Source organism: Oncorhynchus keta, chromosome 24 (genome assembly GCF_023373465.1).
Source record: "Oncorhynchus keta strain PuntledgeMale-10-30-2019 chromosome 24, Oket_V2, whole genome shotgun sequence".
NCBI lineage: Eukaryota > Metazoa > Chordata > Actinopteri > Salmoniformes > Salmonidae > Oncorhynchus > Oncorhynchus keta.
The window spans coordinates 41,471,072-41,493,206 of record NC_068444.1 but is presented as its reverse complement, the minus strand read 5'-3'; the positions used below and the strand labels follow the sequence as shown (position 1 = coordinate 41,493,206).

At 42.7% G+C, this 22,135-nt stretch overlaps 1 protein-coding gene across 1 annotated transcript in view; it reads left to right on the top strand.

The window, feature by feature from the left end:
- The first annotated feature begins 8,923 nt into the window (after positions 1-8,923).
- Positions 8,924-22,135, top strand: part of LOC118357564 (dnaJ homolog subfamily C member 7-like) — a 48,404-nt gene continuing 35,192 nt past the window's right edge. The window contains exon 1 of the mRNA XM_052478353.1: positions 8,924-9,073. Within this exon, the coding sequence (XP_052334313.1) occupies positions 9,003-9,073 (71 nt within the window). The 5' untranslated portion in view covers positions 8,924-9,002. The remainder of the gene's footprint in view (positions 9,074-22,135) is intronic.

Genomic DNA, 22,135 nt, shown 5'->3' with positions numbered 1-22,135 from the left:
AATGGTGGTCCAGGTCATGATTAACCAATCGTGTAAATTGGTTATGCTGTCCACAGTTCTGAATCCTAGTATTGCAGGTAAAAAATTATATAATCTACACATGCATAGGGAGTAGGGGACTATTTTGAAATGGGCAGCCAAGATCCAACAGAGTAGGGCACACCTGAAACGGGCCTGAGGGATGTAACGGCAGTGTTACATGATTACAGTCCTGAGTTCACCTCAGAGGCCTACACTTAATTATTTGGGGAATTTTGGGGTAGCAAGATCTTGATTGAGCAAGAGCATTGTTGTAGAATAGGATATATTCCTACTGAATTGTCCAAATTAAATCCATGAATGTTGAATATTTAGAATGTTGCAAGCATTGCGTTATAGTGGGTGTATTAATTTATTTCCACAATAATGCTGTTTTTAAACCAATGCAGGTATCTCAAATGAAGTGTAACCTTTACTCTGCCATTTTCACTTGTACCTATGACCCCCCCCCCCCTGAAATGGGATTGTCACTAATTGCCACAAAATCATAGTGTCCGCATACTCAACCAATCAGATTAATGAGTGTGATTCAATTAAAGTGTGCAAGCTTAGCATGAAGTTTGCCCTTACTCATGCTATAGTTACTTGTCCTAACCCAAAATAGGTTTACTCCAATAGCTGCATTGTTTTAAAAATTGCATGGAGATAAACCGATATCTTGATTTTTAGATTTTCATTTGAAAAATACCAGAGTTTCACTGAAATTTCATGTTTTGAAATTGGCATATTTTCAAGAACTTTGATGCATTCTGACTTCAAAACATGAATATGAAATATGCTTATTCTGGTTACTGGGGGCGAGGAGAATGCAGAGTTCACATTCTGTCAGAACATGTTATTGTTTGATATTAGGTGGAGAGAGAAGGGCCACAGTCTGGTTTCAGTTCTTTGGTTGTAATTTGAAATACTTGCTACACCAGAAGTTAATGGATATGTGTAGGAGGAATGTATATTGTGGAGGTTATATTGTGGAGGTTGGATATGGGCCAGGGTCTTGGAATGTTACTAAGTAAGGGGAAAAGCAATCACATGCTTTCGGTCACTGATAAGGGTGGATAGCTGTTGATTAGTGCGTAATGGGGGCCGAGGTCAGGTCACATGTAGGGAGAAGTTTATTACCCATATCACTTAACTTTCCTGCCTAGCAACAGATGTATTGGCTCGGCATAGGAGGAAGTTATAAATATATGTGCTTATGCAGCTGTGTGACCCAGTGGGTGAATACATTTACATTTACATTTAAGTAATTTAGCAGACGCTCTTATCCAGAGCGACTTACAAATTGGTGCATTCACCTTATGACATCCAGTGGAACAGCCACTTTACAATAGTGCATCTAAATCTTTTAAGGGGGGGGGGTGAGAAGGATTACTTTATCCTATCCTAGGTATTCCTTAAAGAGGTGGGGTTTCAGGTGTCTCCGGAAGGTGGTGATTGACTCCGCTGTCCTGGCGTCGTGAGGGAGTGTGTTCCACCATTGGGGAGCCAGAGCAGCGAACAGTTTTGACTGGGCTGAGCGGGAACTGTACTTCCTCAGTGGTAGGGAGGCGAGCAGGCCAGAGGTGGATGAACGCAGTGCCCTTGTTTGGGTGTAGGGCCTGATCAGAGCCTGGAGGTACTGAGGTGCCGTTCCCCTCACAGCTCCGTAGGCAAGCACCATGGTCTTGTAGCGGATGCGAGCTTCAACTGGAAGCCAGTGGAGAGAGCGGAGGAGCGGGGTGACGTGAGAGAACTTGGGAAGGTTGAACACCAGACGGGCTGCGGCGTTCTGGATGAGTTGTAGGGGTTTAATGGCACAGGCAGGGAGCCCAGCCAACAGCGAGTTGCAGTAATCCAGACGGGAGATGACAAGTGCCTGGATTAGGACCTGCGCCGCTTCCTGTGTGAGGCAGGGTCGTACTCTGCGGATGTTGTAGAGCATGAACCTACAGGAACGGGCCACCACCTTGATGTTAGTTGAGAACGACAGGGTGTTGTCCAGGATCACGCCAAGGTTCTTAGCGCTCTGGGAGGAGGACACAATGGAGTTGTCAACCGTGATGGCGAGATCATGGAACGGGCAGTCCTTCCCCGGGAGGAAGAGCAGCTCCGTCTTGCCGAGGTTCAGCTTGAGGTGGTGATCCGTCATCCACACTGATATGTCTGCCAGACATGCAGAGATGCGATTCACCACCTGGTCATCAGAAGGAGGAAAGGAGAAGATTAATTGTGTGTCGTCTGCATAGCAATGATAGGAGAGACCATGTGAGGTTATGACAGAGCCAAGTGACTTGGTGTATAGCGAGAATAGGAGAGGGCCTAGAACAGAGCCCTGGGGGACACCAGTGGTGAGAGCGCGTGGTGAGGAGACAGATTTTCGCCACGCCACCTGGTAGGAGCGACCTGTCAGGTAGGACGCAATCCAAGCGTGGGCCGCGCCGGAGATGCCCAACTCGGAGAGGGTGGAGAGGAGGATCTGATGGTTCACAGTATCGAAGGCAGCCGATAGGTCTAGATTAGAAGGATGAGAGCAGAGGAGAGAGCTTTAGCGGTGCGGAGCGCCTCCGTGATACAGAGAAGAGCAGTCTCAGTTGAATGACTAGTCTTGAAACCTGACTGATTTGGATCAAGAAGGTCATTCTGAGAGAGATAGCGGGAGAGCTGGCCAAGGACGGCACGTTCAAGAGTTTTGGAGAGAAAAGAAAGAAGGGATACTGGTCTGTAGTTGTTGACATCGGAGGGATCGAGTGTAGGTTTTTTCAGAAGGGGTGCAACTCTCGCTCTCTTGAAGACGGAAGGGACGTAGCCAGCGGTCAGGGATGAGTTGATGAGCGAGGTGAGGTAAGGGAGAAGGTCTCCGGAAATAGTCTGGAGAAGAGAGGAGGGGATAGGGTCGAGCGGGCAGGTTGTTGGGCGGCCGGCCGTCACAAGACGCGAGATTTCATCTGGAGAGAGAGGGAGAAAGAGGTCAGAGCACCGGGTAGGGCAGTGTGAGCAGAACCAGCGGTGTCGTTTGACTTAGCAAACGAGGATCGGATGTCGTCGACCTTCTTTTCAAAATGGTTGACGAAGTCATCTGCAGAGAGGGAGGAGGGGGAGGGGAGGAGGATTCAGGAGGGAGGAGAAGGTGGCAAAGAGCTTCCTAGGGTTAGAGGCAGATGCTTGGAATTTAGAGTGGTAGAAAGTGGCTTTAGCAGCAGAGACAGAGGAGGAAAATGTAGAGAGGAGGGAGCGAAAGGATGCCAGGTCCGCAGGGAGGCGAGTTCTCCTCCATTTCCGCTCGGCTGCCCGGAGCCCTGTTCTGTGAGCTCGCAATGAGTCGTCGAGCCACGGAGCGGGAGGGGAGGACCGAGCCGGCCTGGAAGATAGGGGACATAGAGAGTCAAAGGATGCAGAAAGGGAGGAGAGGAGGGTTGAGGAGGCAGAATCAGGAGATAGGTTGGAGAAGGTTTGAGCAGAGGGAAGAGATGATAGGATGGAAGAGGAGAGAGTAGCGGGGGAGAGAGAGCGAAGGTTGGGACGGCGCGATACCATCCGAGTAGGGGCAGTGTGGGAAGTGTTGGATGAGAGCGAGAGGGAAAAGGATACAAGGTAGTGGTCGGAGACTTGGAGGGGAATTGCAATGAGGTTAGTGGAAGAACAGCATCTAGTAAAGATGAGGTCGAGCGTATTGCCTGCCTTGTGAGTAGGGGGGGAAGGTGAGAGGGTGAGGTCAAAAGAGGAAAGGAGTGGAAAGAAGGAGGCAGAGAGGAATGAGTCAAAGGTAGACGTGGGGAGGTTAAAGTCGCCCAGAACTGTGAGAGGTGAGCCGTCCTCAGGAAAGGAGCTTATCAAGACATCAAGCTCATTGATGAACTCTCCGAGGGGACCTGGAGGGCGATAAATGGTAAGGATGTTAAGCTTGAAAGGGCTGGTAACTGACAGCATGAAATTCAAAGGAGGCGATAGACAGATGGGTAAGGGGAGAAAGAGAGAATGACCACTTGGGAGAGATGAGGATCCCGGTGCCACCACCCCGCTGACCAGAAGCTCTCGGGGTGTGCGAGAACACGTGGGCGGACGAAGAGAGAGCAGTAGGAGTAGCAGTGTTATCTGTGGTGATCCATGTTTCCGTCAGTGCCAAGAAGTCGAGGGACTGGAGGGAGGCATAGGCTGAGATGAACTCTGCCTTGTTGGCCGCAGATCGGCAGTTCCAGAGGCTACCGGAGACCTGGAACTCCACGTGGGTCGTGCGCGCTGGGACCACCAGATTAGGGTGGCCGCGGCCACGCTGTGTGGAGCGTTTGTATGGTCTGTGCAGAGAGGAGATAACAGGGATAGACAGACACATAGTTGACAGGCTACAGAAGAGGCTACGCTAATGCAAGGAGATTGGAATGACAAGTGGACTACACGTCTCGAATGTTCAGAAAGTTAAGCTTACGTAGCAAGAATCTTATTGACTAAAATGATTAAAATGATACAGTACTGCTGAAGTAGGCTAGCTGGCAGTGGCTGCGTTGTTGACTTTGTAGACTAGCTGGCAGTGGCTGCGTATAAACTTGGTTTGAGCTTTACTGGTCGTCGGTGAGTTTTTACTATGTTTATTTCGAACCTAACAGTTGGTGCTGCGAGCGGGGTTCACCACGATTTACAATGGAACTACGGAGTCCGAATCAGTGGAAAAGGAGCTGGCACCAGAAAGAAGGTAGGTAAAGTAGGCTGAACAATTAAAGGATACGGACCTAGAAAAGCCTGAGTTCATTTAGTAGGCCCGCTGTAAATACTAGGTTAGACTGGAGCACAGCGTGTTCAGGAGGGTTTAGCCCCCTTAATAGGTTAGATTAGCGGTTGGAGTCTTAAGTGTCTGTAGTATACAGTTGAAATCGGAAGTTTATAAACACTTAGGTTGACGTAATTAAAACTCGTTATTCAGCCACTCCACACATTTCTTGTTTGCAAACTATAGTTTTGGCAAATTACGGGAACTTTAGTCCCCCACACTTACAAGCCTTTCATTCTAATTGTAATATGCCATATTCTTAAAATTCAACAGATGCAGACTTTGGCAGGGGGGGAAAAAAACTCAGATTGGAGAGCTCGTGGCTTGGTTTTTGCTCTGAAATGCACTGTCAACTGTGGGACCTTATATAGACAGCTGTGTGTGTGTGCCTTTCCAAATCATGTCCAATCAATTGAATTTACCATGGGTGGACTACAATCAAGTGGTAAAAACATCTCAAGGATGATCAATGGAAACAGATGCACCTGAGGTCAATTTCTAGTCTCATGGCAAAGGGTCTCAATTACTTAGGTGAATAAGGTATTTCTGTTTATTTTCTTTTGCTAAAAATCTGTTTTCGCTTTGTGTGTAGATTGAGGAAAAACGTTTATTTAATCCGTTTTAGAATAAGGCTGTAACGCAACAAAAGGTCAAGGGGCTTAAATACTTTCCGAATGCACTGTATACATACTTTACATTGTGTGCTGAAGGCATGGGTTGATTTTTACACTGTCACACACACGAGCTGAAATGAAGGGGGATGCATAACTACTTTTCCCTGAAGGTGAGAAACGAGGTACAGCATAGAACTTCGATTGAAGACTTAAAATCATGCCTGACAAGACCAATGAAATCATAACAGTATCCTATTATTGTGTGGATACAGGAGTAGCCTATTCTTCAATAATGTAACTATGTGCTAGTATTATTTATCTAATTGATAAATACAATTTTAAATACCAGGTAGATACAGGAGTAGCCTATAGTCTACAATAATAACGTCATTGAATGTGCTTTAGTATAATTTATTTTATTGATGAATGAAATTGTAAATGGGGATGGGTAGGCTACTTCATAGAGTAATACTGGATGTCTTGCTATCTCTGGGAGCATGCTCATGAAGGCTTTTCAGCTGTTGAACTATGGCAATGTCTCATTTCTAAATCGATCTTTGTTTTTGTCAAGATGTGATTTGTATTAATGTATTTTTATTTGACCTTCAATTAACTTCACTGCAGCTGTTCAACCCACCACGCCCACTGCTCTCCCTCCACAAACACATCCTCTTCTCCTGTTCAACAAATTTGCCGGCACACTGAAAATGACTGTACTTACATACTCCTGTGGCCATCCCATTGAAACATGATCCACCCCAAGGCCTCAGCTGGACAGCTAGAATGAGAGAAATGTAAACAAGATACTACAGTAGTGTGTGCGTACATAGAGTTCCAAGATAAGACGTGTGATGTCCTTATGTATCAATGTTGAAATGCAATAAATGGAAGATGGCAAAGGAGATAGCGATGTGAGTGAGAGCATATGAAAATGAAGACCCCTTGGGATCTAAAATGAGTGTGGGGTGCCCTCGTGTCTCATTAATATCCGTTTGAGGATGCTAGTCTCCCCTGGTGGAGGTTCTTGGAACACTGCTATGTTAGTCTGAGCAGAGGTTGACGAAAACCTTAAGTTGGTGGTGTTATGTTGCGTGTTATCTTGAATACCAGGCAGAAGTTTGAGTACATTATGAAATGGTGTAAATTAAACTTGTACACTCTCTGAAAAAGGGGTTCCAACAGGGTTCTTTGGCTGTCACCAAAGGAGAACCCCTTTTTGGTTCCAGGTCGAAGTATTTTTGGTTCCAGTAAGAACCTTGTTGGGTTCCAAATCAAAACCTCTGTGGAATGGAACCCAAAAGGGTTCTACCTAGACACAGAAGGGGTTCTATGTGGAACCAAACAGGGTTTTATGGGGACAGCAGAAGAATCCTTTTAGATTCTAGATGGCACCTTTTTTTTCTGAATGTAGGGCTATATTGCAGTGGTGGTTCTGTGGTTTTCAGTTTTTTTTTTTATTATTACAGAAATTTTGGTGTTTAAAATAACCAACAATACTGTGAAACAGCTCCACTTTTAGCACATATTTGCAAGCAGGCAAAGTAGCCTTCTACTGTATGCATGCTGATGCATGTGTGATCACTCAATATTGACAGGACTGACAAAAAAATACATGCTCAATGCAATCAAGAAATGTACAAAACAATGAAGAAATTGACAAAAGTTGTAAATGTTATGAAATAAAACAAAACTTGTTGATCAAGTGTAGCAGTTGGAATTTCATTAACATAAATTACCATAAATCAACATTGTAGATTAATAAAAAAACAGCATTAACGGTTCACATTTACTAGTGGGGATATAACAGGCCATGTGCATCTCTAGAGGATCTAGCAAGATAGCGAATCCTTGCATCAACGACAGTATGACTACAGTATAATGGACATGTGTCAAACTTGCATTATTACGCAATTATTAAGAGACTAGATACAAATAGCTAATCCTGGCGACCAGTGTTCTAGCATTAATTTATTGAGGCAAGCAGATCAGCGATGTCAAGGTGGTACCCACAAATATGCTATGTGTATAGTGTAAATAACTACCAATAGACCTACTAAATTATAGGTGTTTAGTTCATCAAATAACTGTAAAACAAGGAATGCAGTTACTCCATTCAACTAATAGGATGCATTAGTCATGAAACAATTTACAGAAACAATTAGTGTACATGAAATGTATGATACATTAAAGAATAACACAGAGTAGCGTATATGACTATTACCATTAGGTTAAAACAACGTGGTAACATGTCTTCAATTCAAAATAATCTATAAAAGAAAAAACGGTGTGTGTCAGATACACACAGCAGCTTGGTAGCAAGTTCTCAAAGTATGAACAAATTCACTGTCTTTTAACCAAATTCAAGCAGAAAATCATGCCCACCTGAGTTAGCATTTCTTTGCACTTTACTAGTGAAAACAAAAGACAGGAAAACATGGGCAGATTCTAATCTAATCAACTCAATTTAAATGATAGGTGTGCACCCTTGTTGCTCTCCAACAAACAAAATAACAGTTTTCCTTTAACAATAAATCCATAGCACTTGCAGAGCAAAATATATGAAAATTCATAGCTCTTCATGAACTCTTGAACAATTCAAACATGAACATTTAATTCACACAGTAACATTAATTCAGTTGATTCACGTTTTCATCTGTCTTCTCACCTTTCTTGGCGTCAGTAAACCCAGGACTTCGACGGAAACGTATCTTCTTAGAGATCCTCTGTGTCCAACGTAAAACACAAAATAATGCATGCAGAGCAGAATTAGGCCGAAACCCACTAATTATCAAAATCCAGAAAATAGACGTTAAATTCTACAACCACCTAAAATCAACAATACCCAAACCTTCCAAAACAAAGCCATCACCTACAGAGAAATTAACCTGGAGATGAGCCCCCTAAGCAAGCTGGTCCTGGGTCTCTTCACAAACAGACCACAAAATGAGGTGCAAACTGAGCTGGACTTCCTAACCTCCTGCCAAATATATGACCACATTAGAGACACATATTCCCATCAGATTACACAGACACACAAAGAATTAGAAAACAAGTCAAATTTGGACAATCTCCCATAACTGGGTGAAATACCACAGTGTGCAATCATAGCAGCAAGATGTGTGACCTGCTGCCACAAGAAAAGGGCAACCAGTGAAGAACAAACACCATTGTAAATATAACCTATATTTATGTTTATTTTCCCTTTTGTACTATTTAGCTATTTGCTCATCATTACAACACTGTGTATATACGTAATATGACATTTAAAATGTCTTTATTCTTTTGGAACTTTTGGAAGTGTAATGTTTACTGTTCATTTTCTGTTTTATTTAGCTTTTGTTAATTACATATCTCACTTGCTTTGGCAATGTAAACATATGTTTCCCATTCCAATAAAGTCCTTAAATTGAGAGGTATCAGTAGCTTCACCTGGCAGAATTCTGACCTGAATCACTCCACCACATACGCCTGGCTGAGGCTCTCAAACTATCCAATCACCGTTCGCATGCTGTTGACCAATGACGCGGAGGTATGTAGGCTGGAATACGCCCCTAGGCGTGGCTTTGGCTGAACTCGTTGGGAAAAAAGACGGGTTCCTTTCAGGAAAAATGGCAGCTGTTGACATCGACATGCAGACGGAACTAGAGCCACAAATAATTATTGACGCCGACATGGAGAGGTAGCTAAATATGCACTTTTTCATGAATGGTTGTGAAGAAAGTGCCCTTTGTTATTTGATCGAAATCCGAGCATAATCGTCATTTCTATTTAGCGGGGCCTACCTGGCTAGCTAACTAACAGTAACGTTAGCGAGCTAACGTTAACTGTCTTTCACCAACTAACAAGGGTAACGTTAGCTACAACTAACTAGCTAATCCAAGGGGCATTATCAACGGTCTCGAGTCTCCAGACAGAACGTTCCAGAAAGCAATCTATCCTAGCTAGTATTAGTTAACTATGCCATTTGTTCCTTCGTATTGGCAATTAACGTTACTTTACAATGACAAAATTGGTTCGAGGTTCTACTAGTTTATCTAGCTAACGTTAATTGACTAAATCTGCAAACCACCCTGAACTGTGCTGTTCTATGTGTATCCTTTGTCACTGCATTTTTGCCACTCATGTTAGGTTGCCTATGGATTATCCTAGGAAGCAAAAAGTGGCCACCACATCTGACTAGAGGATAAAACCATGCTGAGGCCAGACGGAATGACCCATTTCTCAGTCACGATGATAATGCCATCATAGTAGCTACTTGCCACACAAGTGTCAATAACTGAACTGTGTATATGTATATTGGTCTGCTCATGACATTTTTCAAATGAACGGATGTGGCCTTTTTATTGCCTACTTAGCGTTGAGATCCAGTTATGAATGATCTTTGTGCACGCTAGTTAGCGACTTAGCATTTAAGTTTGGTTTTCAAAAGAAACGAAGTGTGCACTTGATGTGGTTGCAGGATATCACGCTGTTAGTTTACATGGATGGGCCTAATGGAAAAAAGTGGATGTGGACAGTTTACCCAAACAAAATGACAATTACTGTTGACTAACCCCGTTCAGTAAAAATTTGCGCAACCGCGGCATTCAAACGAGACTGCAACGAAAACTAATAGGACTGTGTTGGCATCAAAATCTGGGTTGTGAACTACGTTTCTATTGACATGGTAATGGACCGATAGTATTGGAGGAGAAAAGTTGAAAAAAACTGCCCCCTCTGACGCTGTTAAATTGTGACTCATTCTGTGTAGTACAGCCTCTCTCCACCAGGTGTAGCGCTTCTCTCGCAGTTTAAAAACAAGACAGGGTTAGGCGGATACTTAGTCAATTGTACAACTAAATGCATTCATTTTTTTGCATAATCGCTGCAAGCCACCATGACTCAAAAGCCGCAACAGCCGCTGTTTACTTCGGAAGATAACTTTAGTGCCTCCCTAAAAACCCGACTCTAACTCGACACACTTCAAATAGGTATGTAATGACACATTATATAAACTTTTATAGTGTTTTAAATCAAATCAAAGTTTATTTGTCATGTGCGCTGAATACAACAGGTGTAGGTAGACCTTACAGCTTACTTACAGGCTCTAACCCAGGGGTGTCAAACTCATTTCGCATCGTGGGCCACATACGGCCGAGGGAGATGTCAAGTGGGCCGGACCATTAAAATTATACCATACTCTGCTATAAATAACCAAAATATCATGTCTTTCCTTTGTTTTGGTGTAAAGAAGCACAAGAACATTAGGAAAATATTGAAATTTAATGAACTATCCTTTTACAAAACATTTCATGAAACACCTCATATTTCCTTAGACAAATGTGCAATTTACTTTTATCATTCACAAATATGCATTGCAACTGATCCCACTGATTGTACAAAGGCACAAAACTTTAATTGGTACTGAAAAATATAGTAATGCACTTTAAGATTAAATGAGACTTTTAAAGAAAGGAATTTTTAAACCACTTACACATACGCATATAAAATCTAAATGTAATCCCTGCGTACACCTTACAAACTAAGGAGTGATTTTAAATGTGTAATGAAGAAAGTGTTCGCCTGTCCTGTAAATCTGTAAACTTCATACATGAAACATACATACACATACAATACATACTGAAAATGTATGGAGTTGTATGAACAGTAGAATTCCATCACACAACTTTTGTTTTGAAGCTGCTGACTAACATTAAAGTGCACATTTTTTAAATCACCACAGTAAGGATTCATCTTCACAGAGCTGTATTCTTTCAATGCAAACAGTATCTAAGGCAGCATTTTAAAGGTGTTAGTCTAGTCTGGACTTGTATTTGTACCTGAAACTTGGCATCTTTTGGCCTGTACAAGTGCATCAACACCAGGTGTCATGTCCTGACTAGCTGTCACTTTCAGAATGTCATTTAAGTGCTTGTTTGTGAGCCTTGAACGCATTTTTGTTTTATTGATATTCATCACTGAGAAAATTTGTTCACAAAGGTAGGTTGTCCCAAACATGCACAAAATTTTAGCAGCCAGGGCTGTTAATTTGGGGTACCCTGGTAGTAGATACTGACAAAATCTGTCCAGACCTACAGAGGCAAATTTGCCCTTCAAATCTGCCGAGGATTCCTCGTCAGGCTAATATTGGCAAAAGCTTGTCGCTTCTCGGGACATACAAGTTCAGCCGCCTTCATCATGCATCGTTTAACAAAGTCACCGTCGGAATATGGCTTCGATGCTAATGCTATTTCGCTAGCAATTAGGTAGCTGGCTTTTACCGCTGCTTCACTGACTTCTCGGCTCTGGATGAAAGTTGACTGCTGTTTCCTCAGACCCGCCAGCAATTCGTTAATCTTATCTCTTCTCAGTTGTCCTTGCAAGCCGTCATATTTTTTCGCTGTGATGAGTCTCGTAGTGGCGTCGAATATTATATTCCTTCAATACCGAAACTTGTTGCAAACACACCAAGCACAAAGGTTTTCCGTGCATCTCTGTAAATAAATAGGACGTGGTCCATTTTTCTTTGAAAATTCTACACTCCTTATCTACTTTTCTCCGTTTGGATAACGACATTTTGGCTAATGAGGGTGTAGCGGAGAGGTAGAGACCAAGGTATTAACAACGTCGTAACAAGCAGCAGATGGCGCATTGATACCATCTGCTGTTTTCAGTCTGTCTCAGTGATGCGGCTTGTCTTCTACTCTGATGGAAAGAGTGCGCCCCTTAGCGGATAATCCATGAATTGCAGCGAATTAAAAATATTAATTCCATGTCTTTTATGCATTTTTTCCACTTTCAAATTATCCTGCGGGCCTGATCGAACCTCCTTGGGGGCCGGTTCCGGCCCGCGGGCCGTATGTTTGACACCCTGCTCTAACCAATAGTGGGGGAAAAAAGGTGTGTGTGTGTGTGTGTGTGTGTAGGTATGTAAAGAAAAAAACAGGAAAAATACATTTGAAAATAAGAGTAGCAAGGCTATATACAGACACTGGTTGTGTTTTATTTACATTTCAGAGGTGATAAGTTGGACAGATCAGGTGAAAATAATCTGTTTCCCCACACTGCTTATCTCCCGCTTTCCTTATCACGCAGTAGGTATAGTTTCCCCACCTGCCATTTTTAAAAAGACCCAACAGAGATCATTGCCTTTTTCAATCATGCATGACGGGCTTGTCATTGATTTTCCTGGAAAGGGTAGATATTGTGCTTTACAATGGTATTCATATTACAGGTGACCTGGAAGTATTATGTTTTTTTGGGCTTTAAAATAAGGTCAGTTGTACGTTATAGCATGATTTACAAAATATCGTTAGCTAACTATATGTGGTAACCCTTAGCAAGCTAGTTGCATTCGTTTTTGAGATTATCAATCTCTGAGGGAGGAGCTGGTTTTAACAATTCTGAACACATTCCGTTTGTCAAAATAATGACTTATGTTCGCTAGCTGGACAATCAAACGCCGCCAAATACTAAACTGTAAACCAATATAAACTTGTGTACTATCGCTGGTGATCATGTTATCCGTATCTAAGGTAGTAGAAAACTGGTGACATCGAGAGACCTCCTTCCGACAAACTGCTATCAGGTAAAGTATTTTAAATGTATTTGTAATTTAGTTATTTAGCCATAGAAACGTGGTGCATCAACGCAAGCTGTAAAATGACTCCCAACATAGAACACAGCAACCATAGTAATGTTGCTAATGTTTGCTAGATAGAACAAGAAGATCTGTTGCTAGCTAGTCGGAATAAATACACTATATATCCAACAGTATGTGGACACCCCTTCAAATTAGTGTATTTGGCTACTTCAGCCACATCCATTGCTTACAGGTGTATAAAATCGAGCACACAGTCACGCAATCTCCATAGAGTGGCCTTACTGAAGAGCTCAGTGACTTTCAATGTGGCACCTTCATAGGATGCCACCACAGATAGAACAATGGGACAGATATTTCACCAGATGTATAAATGTCAGGCATTTTCTCATCTATGAAACGTTTGATCTCAATACAGTTTTCTGTTCCTAAAACTATAGTCTTATGAACAGAGTGGACTACGTTTTGTAGACTTCACTCTTTGCAAAGTTTTTCAAAATCGTGTTGTTTAGGAGTGTAAAGAATTGAGTTAATGCACACGCCTACTTCAGAGTAGGTGTTCCCTAACGGAAATATGCAGATGCACGCTCGAACGCGCCAATAGGATCTCGCTAGCTCGTGCTTGCTTCTGCCCTCCTCCTTGCTTGTTCTGCACACTAGGCCTCTGCCCACTAGGCCTCATATGTTCCCATTGGAAACAAAAATCTTTGTATAGTTATAAAAACCTTTAATGCCACTTTTCCAACAAGTAATTTCGTCACATTTCTGCCCTGCTAGAGCTTCTCCGGTCAACTGTAAGTACTGTTATTGTGAAGTGGTAACGTCTAGGAGCAACAACAGCTCAGCCACAAAGTGGTAGGCTACACAAGCTCACAGAATGGGGCTGCTGAGTGCCTACGTAGTGTGTAACAATTGTCTGTCCTTGGTTGCAACACTCACTACCAAGTTCCAAACTGCCTCTGGAAGCAACGTTCGCACAATAACTGTTTGTCGGGAGCCTCACGAAATGGGTTTCCATAGCCGAGCAGCCACACACAAGCCTAAGCTCACCATGCACAATGCCAAGTGTCAGCTGGAGTGATGTAAAGCTCGTTCCCTTTGGACTCTGGAGCAGTGGAAACGTGTTCTCTGGCGTGATGGGCGTGATGAATCACTCTTCACCGTCTGGCAGTCCTACGGACTAATCTGGGTTTGGCAGATGCCAGGAGAATGCTACCAAACCGAATGCGTAGTGCCAACTGTAAAGTTCAGTGGAGGTAGAATAATAATGCTCTGGGGCTGTTCTTCATGGTTTGGGCTTGGCCTCTTAGTTCCAGGGAAGGGAAATCTTAACACTACAGCATACAATGACATTCTAGCCGATTCTGTGCTTCCAACTTTGGGGTAGGCTCTTTCATGTTTTAGTGTGACTTACATCTTTTATTTTATTTAACTAGGCAAGTCAATTAATAAGAACACATTCTTATTTTCAACACCGACCTAGGAACAGTGGGTTAACTGCCTTGATCAGGTGCAGAACAACAGATTTGTACCTTGTCAGCTCGGGGATTCGATCGAGCGACCTTCCGGTTCTAGTCCAATGCTTTAACCACTAGGCTACCTGCCGCACAATGTCCCCGTGCACAAAGCAAGGTTCATTCAGAAATGGTTTGTCGAGATCAGCGTGGAAGAACTTGATTGGCCTGCACAGAGCCCTGACCTCAACCCCATTGAACACATTTGGGATGAATTTTAACACTGACTGCGAGCCAGGCCTAATTGCCCAACATCAGTGCCTGACCTCTAATGCTCTTGTGGCTGAATGGAAGCAAGTTCTTGCAGGAATGTTCCAGCATCTAATGGAAAGCCTTCCAAGAAGAGTGGAGGCTGTTATAGTAGCAAAGGGGGGGACCAAGTCCATATTAATGCCCGTGATTTTGGAATCAGATGTTTGACGAGCAGATGTCCACATACTTTGTGATATAGTGTAGGTTTATTACTAGCTAGCATGTAATTCCGGGACGTTGAGCGTTTTAGCTATCCGTTTATTCCAAGTAATAATTTAAGAGGACTGACCTGAAGGACAAGTAGTGTAAATCTAATCCATTCAAAGGCAGGACCTACTAATTTAATTTATACTGACAAATAAGAAATGCCTCATTATCCCTGTCAATAGTTGAAGTAGGATGACTGTCAGGATGTACATTTTCTAGCTCACAAACTTTGCTGTTATTTCTTTTATTCATTCAGGTCTCTCACTTGTCTCACGTGATCTATTCAGCTCTCCTGTGTCCATCTCCCAGAGATCAACCAAGTGCTATTCGCCAAGCATGGGCTGTAAGGAGAACCTTCCCACTGCAGTTTGAACTAGCCCTGCTGTCACTATTTAGACATAGGGACCACGTATGCATTTGCCTGTTGTCTTTTCTTTTTCGGGTTGGTCTTAAACAATCTAGTGCATTTTTAGAGTTGAAGAACACCAACTACAGATGTGTGCCTGTTTGAACATCTCAAAGACTCAATTCACTGTGCATCAGTTTAACAGGTGACAGATTATTTTACTATTGTAACATGAATTGGGGAGAATTAAATTGTCCCCGTCAGGAGCCCAGGCTTTTGCCATAGATGGTAGAGTTCTCATCTCTGGACCACACAAGACACACGCTTTAGATTGCATTCCGCTAAAGCACTTGTCTGTCTACATCGGTCCGCTACATTGGTGACAAGGGTGGGATCCTTCCGATGCGCCTATAGGGCCTGGGCGCACAAATGCTCCTAGAGAGGTGGGGGAAACTAAAGAGTGCGTTGATGACTCTTCTACAGTCTCTATCAGAGGCCCAGGCTTTTGGCATGCATGGTAAAAGCTTTTCATTTCTGGACTGTAAGATTGTACCCTCCATGGCACTAAATAGACATTGATTAGTAGGTTACACTATATTTAGATCATGGGAAACATGTCTCGTACTCAGTCATAGTTAGTAGAAGAATAATGAATGGATTGGCAAGATTTTGACACTGTCAACTTTAAAGGTTAATAATTTAAACCACCTAAATATACTCGCATACACTGAACATTTAGTATTTAAAACTCACATTTCCAAACTATAATCCTACAGGCTCTATTATTCTCCATACCTTATGTTCCAATGCATCCTACATTATGCATGGTATTGAGAAGCTGCTATTTGAGATTTCATCTTGTTTAGAAATGTAACTACGGTTTGTGAAGACCCTCCCACTCTGTCTGCCGAATTCTTTCTCTCTGCTCTTGTTATCCTTAATAGGATTGTTGGTGGGCGGAGCTGGGAGGGTTGTCAGCGCGATGGGACACACCTGGGCTCAGGTGTGTCCCGGGGATAAAAACACCCTCAAACACACATCGAGGAGACCACGCAGACATGCAGTTTTTTTTTTGTGCCATTTTGGGGCTTTGTTAGTTTATTTTGGCACCTCTCAATACCCCTCATTATCACAATCTATGCACTCATCCACTTGCTTACACTACTGATTACACACACACCATTGTTACTTATATATAGGTTACTTTATTTAATAAATATATATTTTTCTTTTATGCATTATGATGGGTGAATGCTAATTGGGATGCGCTTTGGTTGGTATTCACTGCTTAGTCTTATACGTGTTCTGTATAGTGCCTGAGACGTATCAGTGGTTTTGCTTGTCATCAAACAGGTGTGTTGCCTGGAAAATATGCCTGTAGGCCTAATACTAGTGTTGTTAACTGGTAATTGTATTTTGTTTAGGAGAAAACAATTTGAGTGTTTTGATCAACTCTGTTCATGTTTTGATACTGCTGTCTTGAGTTGTGCTGTTTGGTAGGCCCAGTGTTGGCTGCCTTTGTTTGTTTGTTTGGTAAACTTGCCACTTCATTGTATAATTGGTGTGCTGCATTGGAGAGAGGAACATTGATTCGTTTCCAGTCCCCTGCCCAGGCTGGATACTCTTGCTCTACTTGCTGTTGGGACATTTGTCCGAAGAGGTGAGTACATTCTGATGTGTACCTCAATGGGAGATTTGGATAGGATAAGTGCCATTTGCTCCCCGGAGCCATAGCCCTGTTAGTCTTTTGGCGACGAGTTTCAATTTGGAATACTTTGGGCACAGTTAGTTATTTTGTTAGCAATTTTTGTGTGGGGTCCGTGGACGATCAGTTGTCTCGGGGCACATCTGTTGCTCGGGTGGAATCTGCCATTTTGCTGCCCCTCCCCCTTTCTAGCGGGCTACAGTGTGTAATTACCCACCGCGAACCCACACGAAAACTAGGGTTGAGCTGTTGTAGGATTTGGTGAAGCACCTTGTACAATACCAGTCAAAAGTTTGTACACCTACTCTTTCAGGGTTTTTTATTTTTACTATTTTCTACATTGTAGAATAATAGTGAAGACATCACAACTATGAAATAACACACATGGAATCATGCAGTAACCAAAAAAGTGTTAAAAACCAAAACAAAATATATTTTTACCCTTTGCCTTGACAAGCTTTGCACATTCTTGGCATTCTCTCAACCAGCTTCACCTGGAATGCTTTTCCAACAGTCTTGAAGGAGTTCCCACATATGCTGAGCACTTGTTGGCTGTGTTTTCTAAACTCTGCTGTCCGACTCATCCCAAACCATCTCAAATTTTCAATAAAGGACCGATTTCCACCGGTCTAACGTCCATTGCTTGTGTTTCTTTGCCCATGCAAGTCTCTTCTTCTTATTGGTGTCATTTAGTTGTTTTTTGCAGCAATTGACCGTAAAGTCCTGATTCACGCAGTCTCCTCTGAACAGGTGATGTTGAGATGTGTCTGTTACTTGAATCCTGAAGCATTTATTCAGGCTGCAATTTCTGAGGGTGGTAACTAAAGAACGTATCCTCTGCAGCAGCGGTAACTCTGGGTCTTCTATTCCTGTGGCGGTCCTCATGAGGGCCAGTTTCATCATAGCGCTTGGTGGTTTTTGTGACGGCACTTGAAGAAACTTTCAAGAGTGCAAAGCTGTCAAGGCAAAGGGTGGCTACTTTGAAAACTTAAATATGAAATTATTTTGATTTAACACTTTTTAAAATTTTATTTTATTTTGGTTACTACATGATTCCATATGTGTTATTTCATAGTTTTGACCTTCAGTATTCTACAAATTTTAAAATGGTAAAAATAAAGAAAAACCCTTGAATGAGTAGGTGTGCCAAATTCAGACTGGTGCTGTATAGCTAATCTCTCTCCTGTGGTGCCCAGTGTGATTGGCACTTATCTTGTTTAAGGTCCAGTCTGGTGTGCTCAGCAGAGGGGAAGAGTGAGATTTGTATGCATTGTTTTAGTAGTTGTGATTATAGCGTCAAATGTTCATTCACGTTCCATCAGGAACTTTTTGAATTATGTACTAAAGTACAGTTGTTGAAGATTGCTGAACACTACCAGGTTGAAATGAGTGATTTAATTTTTTTTTTAAATTGTTAGGTTGATATTGAAGGTCAATCTGATTGAGAGTGGTATACTTGTAGTTACCACTGGGGCAGTCTCTGCCGGGGACTCTCCAGCCATCTCCCGGTTTCGCTGCAATGGCCTCTCTGTCTGTTAGCCCTCGTAGTCTTTCTTCTGAACAGCAGAAATGACTGCTTCTGTTACAGCTTGAGCATAGTCGTATTAAGGAATTGGAATTTAAATGGGATTTGTAGCGCGCTGATTGTGTTAAGCATGACAAGGAATTGGAATTTAGAGTATCAAGCTGCTACGAGCGGTTAGGGAAGGAAAGTTCTCGAGAGTTTGCTTATGTAATGTGACCCTGATTCACCTAAGGGTCGCTCCTCTTTCGTTCCTGCCCCGGACACACTTGATATTGTTGGAAACTTACAGCTGTTGCCAAAATTTAATGAAAGGACCCTGACACAGTCTTTTCATTGTTGGAGTAAGTTTCTAGCGCTAGGAGTTGACCTGATTCTAATCACACTTTAATGTTGCTGTGTAAAGCACAGGAAACATATTCAGCACTTTGGTGTAGCCAATGTTGTCAGTTATGAGGTCAATGGCTGTGTTACAGATTTAAGAATTGGTTCCTGAGGCTTACTGCCTACAATTTAGAACTTTAAAAAGGGATGATAAACAAACAGCCTCATGTTGGATTTGAGCTAAAGTTATCTTCACAGTTTAATCGCAGGTGTTCCTCTGCGGTTAAGACTTTCTAGGGGCTGTGTGATCTGATTATGCTAGAACAATTTAAGGACACAAACCCAGATCAATTAACAAACGAAAAGTGAAGACTGTCTCTGAAGCTGAGGTTTTGGCGGACGACTATGTTTTGACTCAAATAAGTGGCTTTGCAGAGCCCTGTATTCGGATTGATTGGGGGCGTTTGGAGAGATTTGAGCATCGACCAACGAGACACTCTGGTTCACGGGCAGAGCTTCATTCATCTAGAGTTGAGCCTGGCTCCCATGGTAAAGCTGACTTCGGTCAAGTGACATTACTGTCAGGGTTCAGGTCATTGAAAAAACAAATGTCCTGTTCTCTCTAAGGGTAAATTCAGTACTGGAGCTAACGTTAAACCTAAGCCTACGGCGATGGGAGCGCCAGTCTCACATCCGATAACTCCGGTCACTTTGTCTTATGCCCAGGTGCATGTTAAAGTCCCAATTGACCCAGATTATTTACCTTTCATTACATAGGGTTTTGTGTGTCTGTTAGGAAGTAACGTGCCAGTGTAGATCTTGAGGGACACAGGTGGCTCAGAGTTGTTTGTTAGTCTGTTACCTTTCTTTGCTGAGACTGATTCAGGGAATCGTGTTTCAATTAGGGGAATCGGGTCGAACACTCATTTCCATTGCGTAAACTGATGTTGGATTCTGAACTGGTGAAAGGCTCCCGAGTGGCGCAGCAGTCTAAGGCACTGCATCGCAGTGCAAGAGGTGTCACTGCAGTCCGTGGTTCGAATCCAGGCTGCATCACATCCAGTCGTGATTGGGAGTCCCATAGGACGGCGCACAAATGGCCCAGGGCGTCTGGGTTTGGCCGGAGTAAAATAAGAATTTGTTCTTAACTGACTTTCCTAGTTAATAAAAAAATAATTGTACGTGCATGGTGAGGATGTCCCGACGATTGTGTACTGCAGGGTAGATTGAAAAATGTAGAGTCACTGGGTGTTTTGGATAGCCTTCTTGCTCATCTACCTGCTGATAGGCAAGACGAGTTGGTCGGTCTTATTCTGAGTTTTCCAATTTTTTTTCTTCTGATATGCCTAAACGTACAAACTTAATACAACATAATGTTAGGGATGCGGACCCCATCTGTCAGTGGTTATATCGTTTCTCCAGAGAAATGTAGTGTTCTGGATGCTGGAGAATGATATTGCAGAACCTTCTTTTTCCTGCTGGGTTTCTCCCTGTATCTTGGTCAGTAAACCGGATGGGACAAACCGATTTTGTACAGACTACAGTAAAGTCACTAAGCCAGATTAATTTCCTCTTCCTTAGATGGAGGACTGCGTTAATCACGTTGAGAAGCAAAGTTTGTGAACAAGTTTGACATGTTAAATGTCAATTGGCAGGTGTAGGGCATCTGAATTCTCTGCCTTTTATTACGCCCTCCGATCTGTACTCATATTTGGTTATTAGTTTCGGCCTGTGTAATGCACCTTCTAGATTGGGTTTTCTCCCGTATTCAAGCCTTGTTCGACCGCCTGGCAGTGGGTTGCCTCACTATCAACTTGGTAGAGTGAGTTTGCTCGGGTGATATTTACGTACCTTGGTAAGGTGGTTGAGCAGGGTGAAGTGCGTCCTGTTCAGGCTAAAGTGATAGCTGTTGATGATTTGCTGGCTGCTCCTGGCGTGGATTTGTTATTGACCTTGCAGGTAGATGCGAGTCACTGCAAGTGCAGTCCTGCTGTAAGCAGATGTGTCCGGTGTTGGTTTCTTTTCCAAGAAGTTTACCCGTTATCAGTTGAACTACTCCGTGGTTGTAAAAGAAGCTCTAGCACTCACTTGGGTGCTGCAAGACTTCAAGGTGTATGTCGGGTGTAGTACCAAATGTGGTCTACACCAACCATAACCCTCTCACCTTCTTGATGTCTGTCTCCTGACCAGACAATAATTGTTCTGACAGGCATTCCATCTCAATGTGTGGCACATCAGGGGGTCTGATAATATTGTTGATGATGCTCTCTCGTGTGCACTGTTCCTAAACGCATCTGGTTCTGGTTATGTGAACATGTGATTTCTCATGCGTGTAGTCCCTGAGTGTTGTGACGTATGCTTTTTGTCCACGTAACCGGGAAACTGTATTTTATGTTATCTTGTCGCTCCTGTCATCTGTTCCCTGCTGTCCTCATTTTTTAATTCCTCTTAAAGATTGCTGAGGTCTGGGGAGGATGAGGTTGGCTGGGGCAGTGGGGTAGCTTTAACCAGGGCAATATGTTTATTATTTTGATATTTTTTTTGGTTGGTGTGGTCCCTGGGGGGGTTCTCCTACTCTCTGACAAATTATTTCTCTGCTCTTGTTTTCCCTAATAGAATGTTGGTGGGTGGAGCTGGGAGGGTCGTCTGCGAGATGGGACACACCTTGGCTCAGGTGTGTCCTGGCAATAAATACTTTCCCCCATAATTCGAGGAGACTCTCCGCGCGGACATGTTGTTTTTGTTGGGGCATTTTGGGGCTTTGTTAATTTATTTTGGCACCTCGCAACACCCCTCATCACCATCAATGCACGCATCCACTCACTTACACTACTGATTAAACACCATTGTTACTTGTATATAAGCTACTTTATTTAATAAATATATTTGTGTTAATTCTTTCTTAGTCGTCTCTTTGTTACAGGCAGGTGCTTATTGCACAGCGCATTGTACAACTATTTTTGGAGAAGATTGTATCGCAAGTTATGCGACATGTCTAGGCTATACCATATGTATTAGCTAATATGCATATGCAGCTGTCGTTTTGAAACATCCATTCTAGCATATGTGACACACCTTTCTATTTCCAAGCTTTTATTTGGTTTTCTATGCAAAGTATATTATTTATTATTATGCTTGCAGTCAGTTACTTGAAATTACATGTAGTCATGCCAAAACATGATTCAATTGTAGTCACTGACAGAGCGATAATTAATGAGACACACATTTTGCTGAGAAGGATTGTGATTTGACATACAAAAGTTATTTTTGTGAAAATGCTTTTTATCTGCCT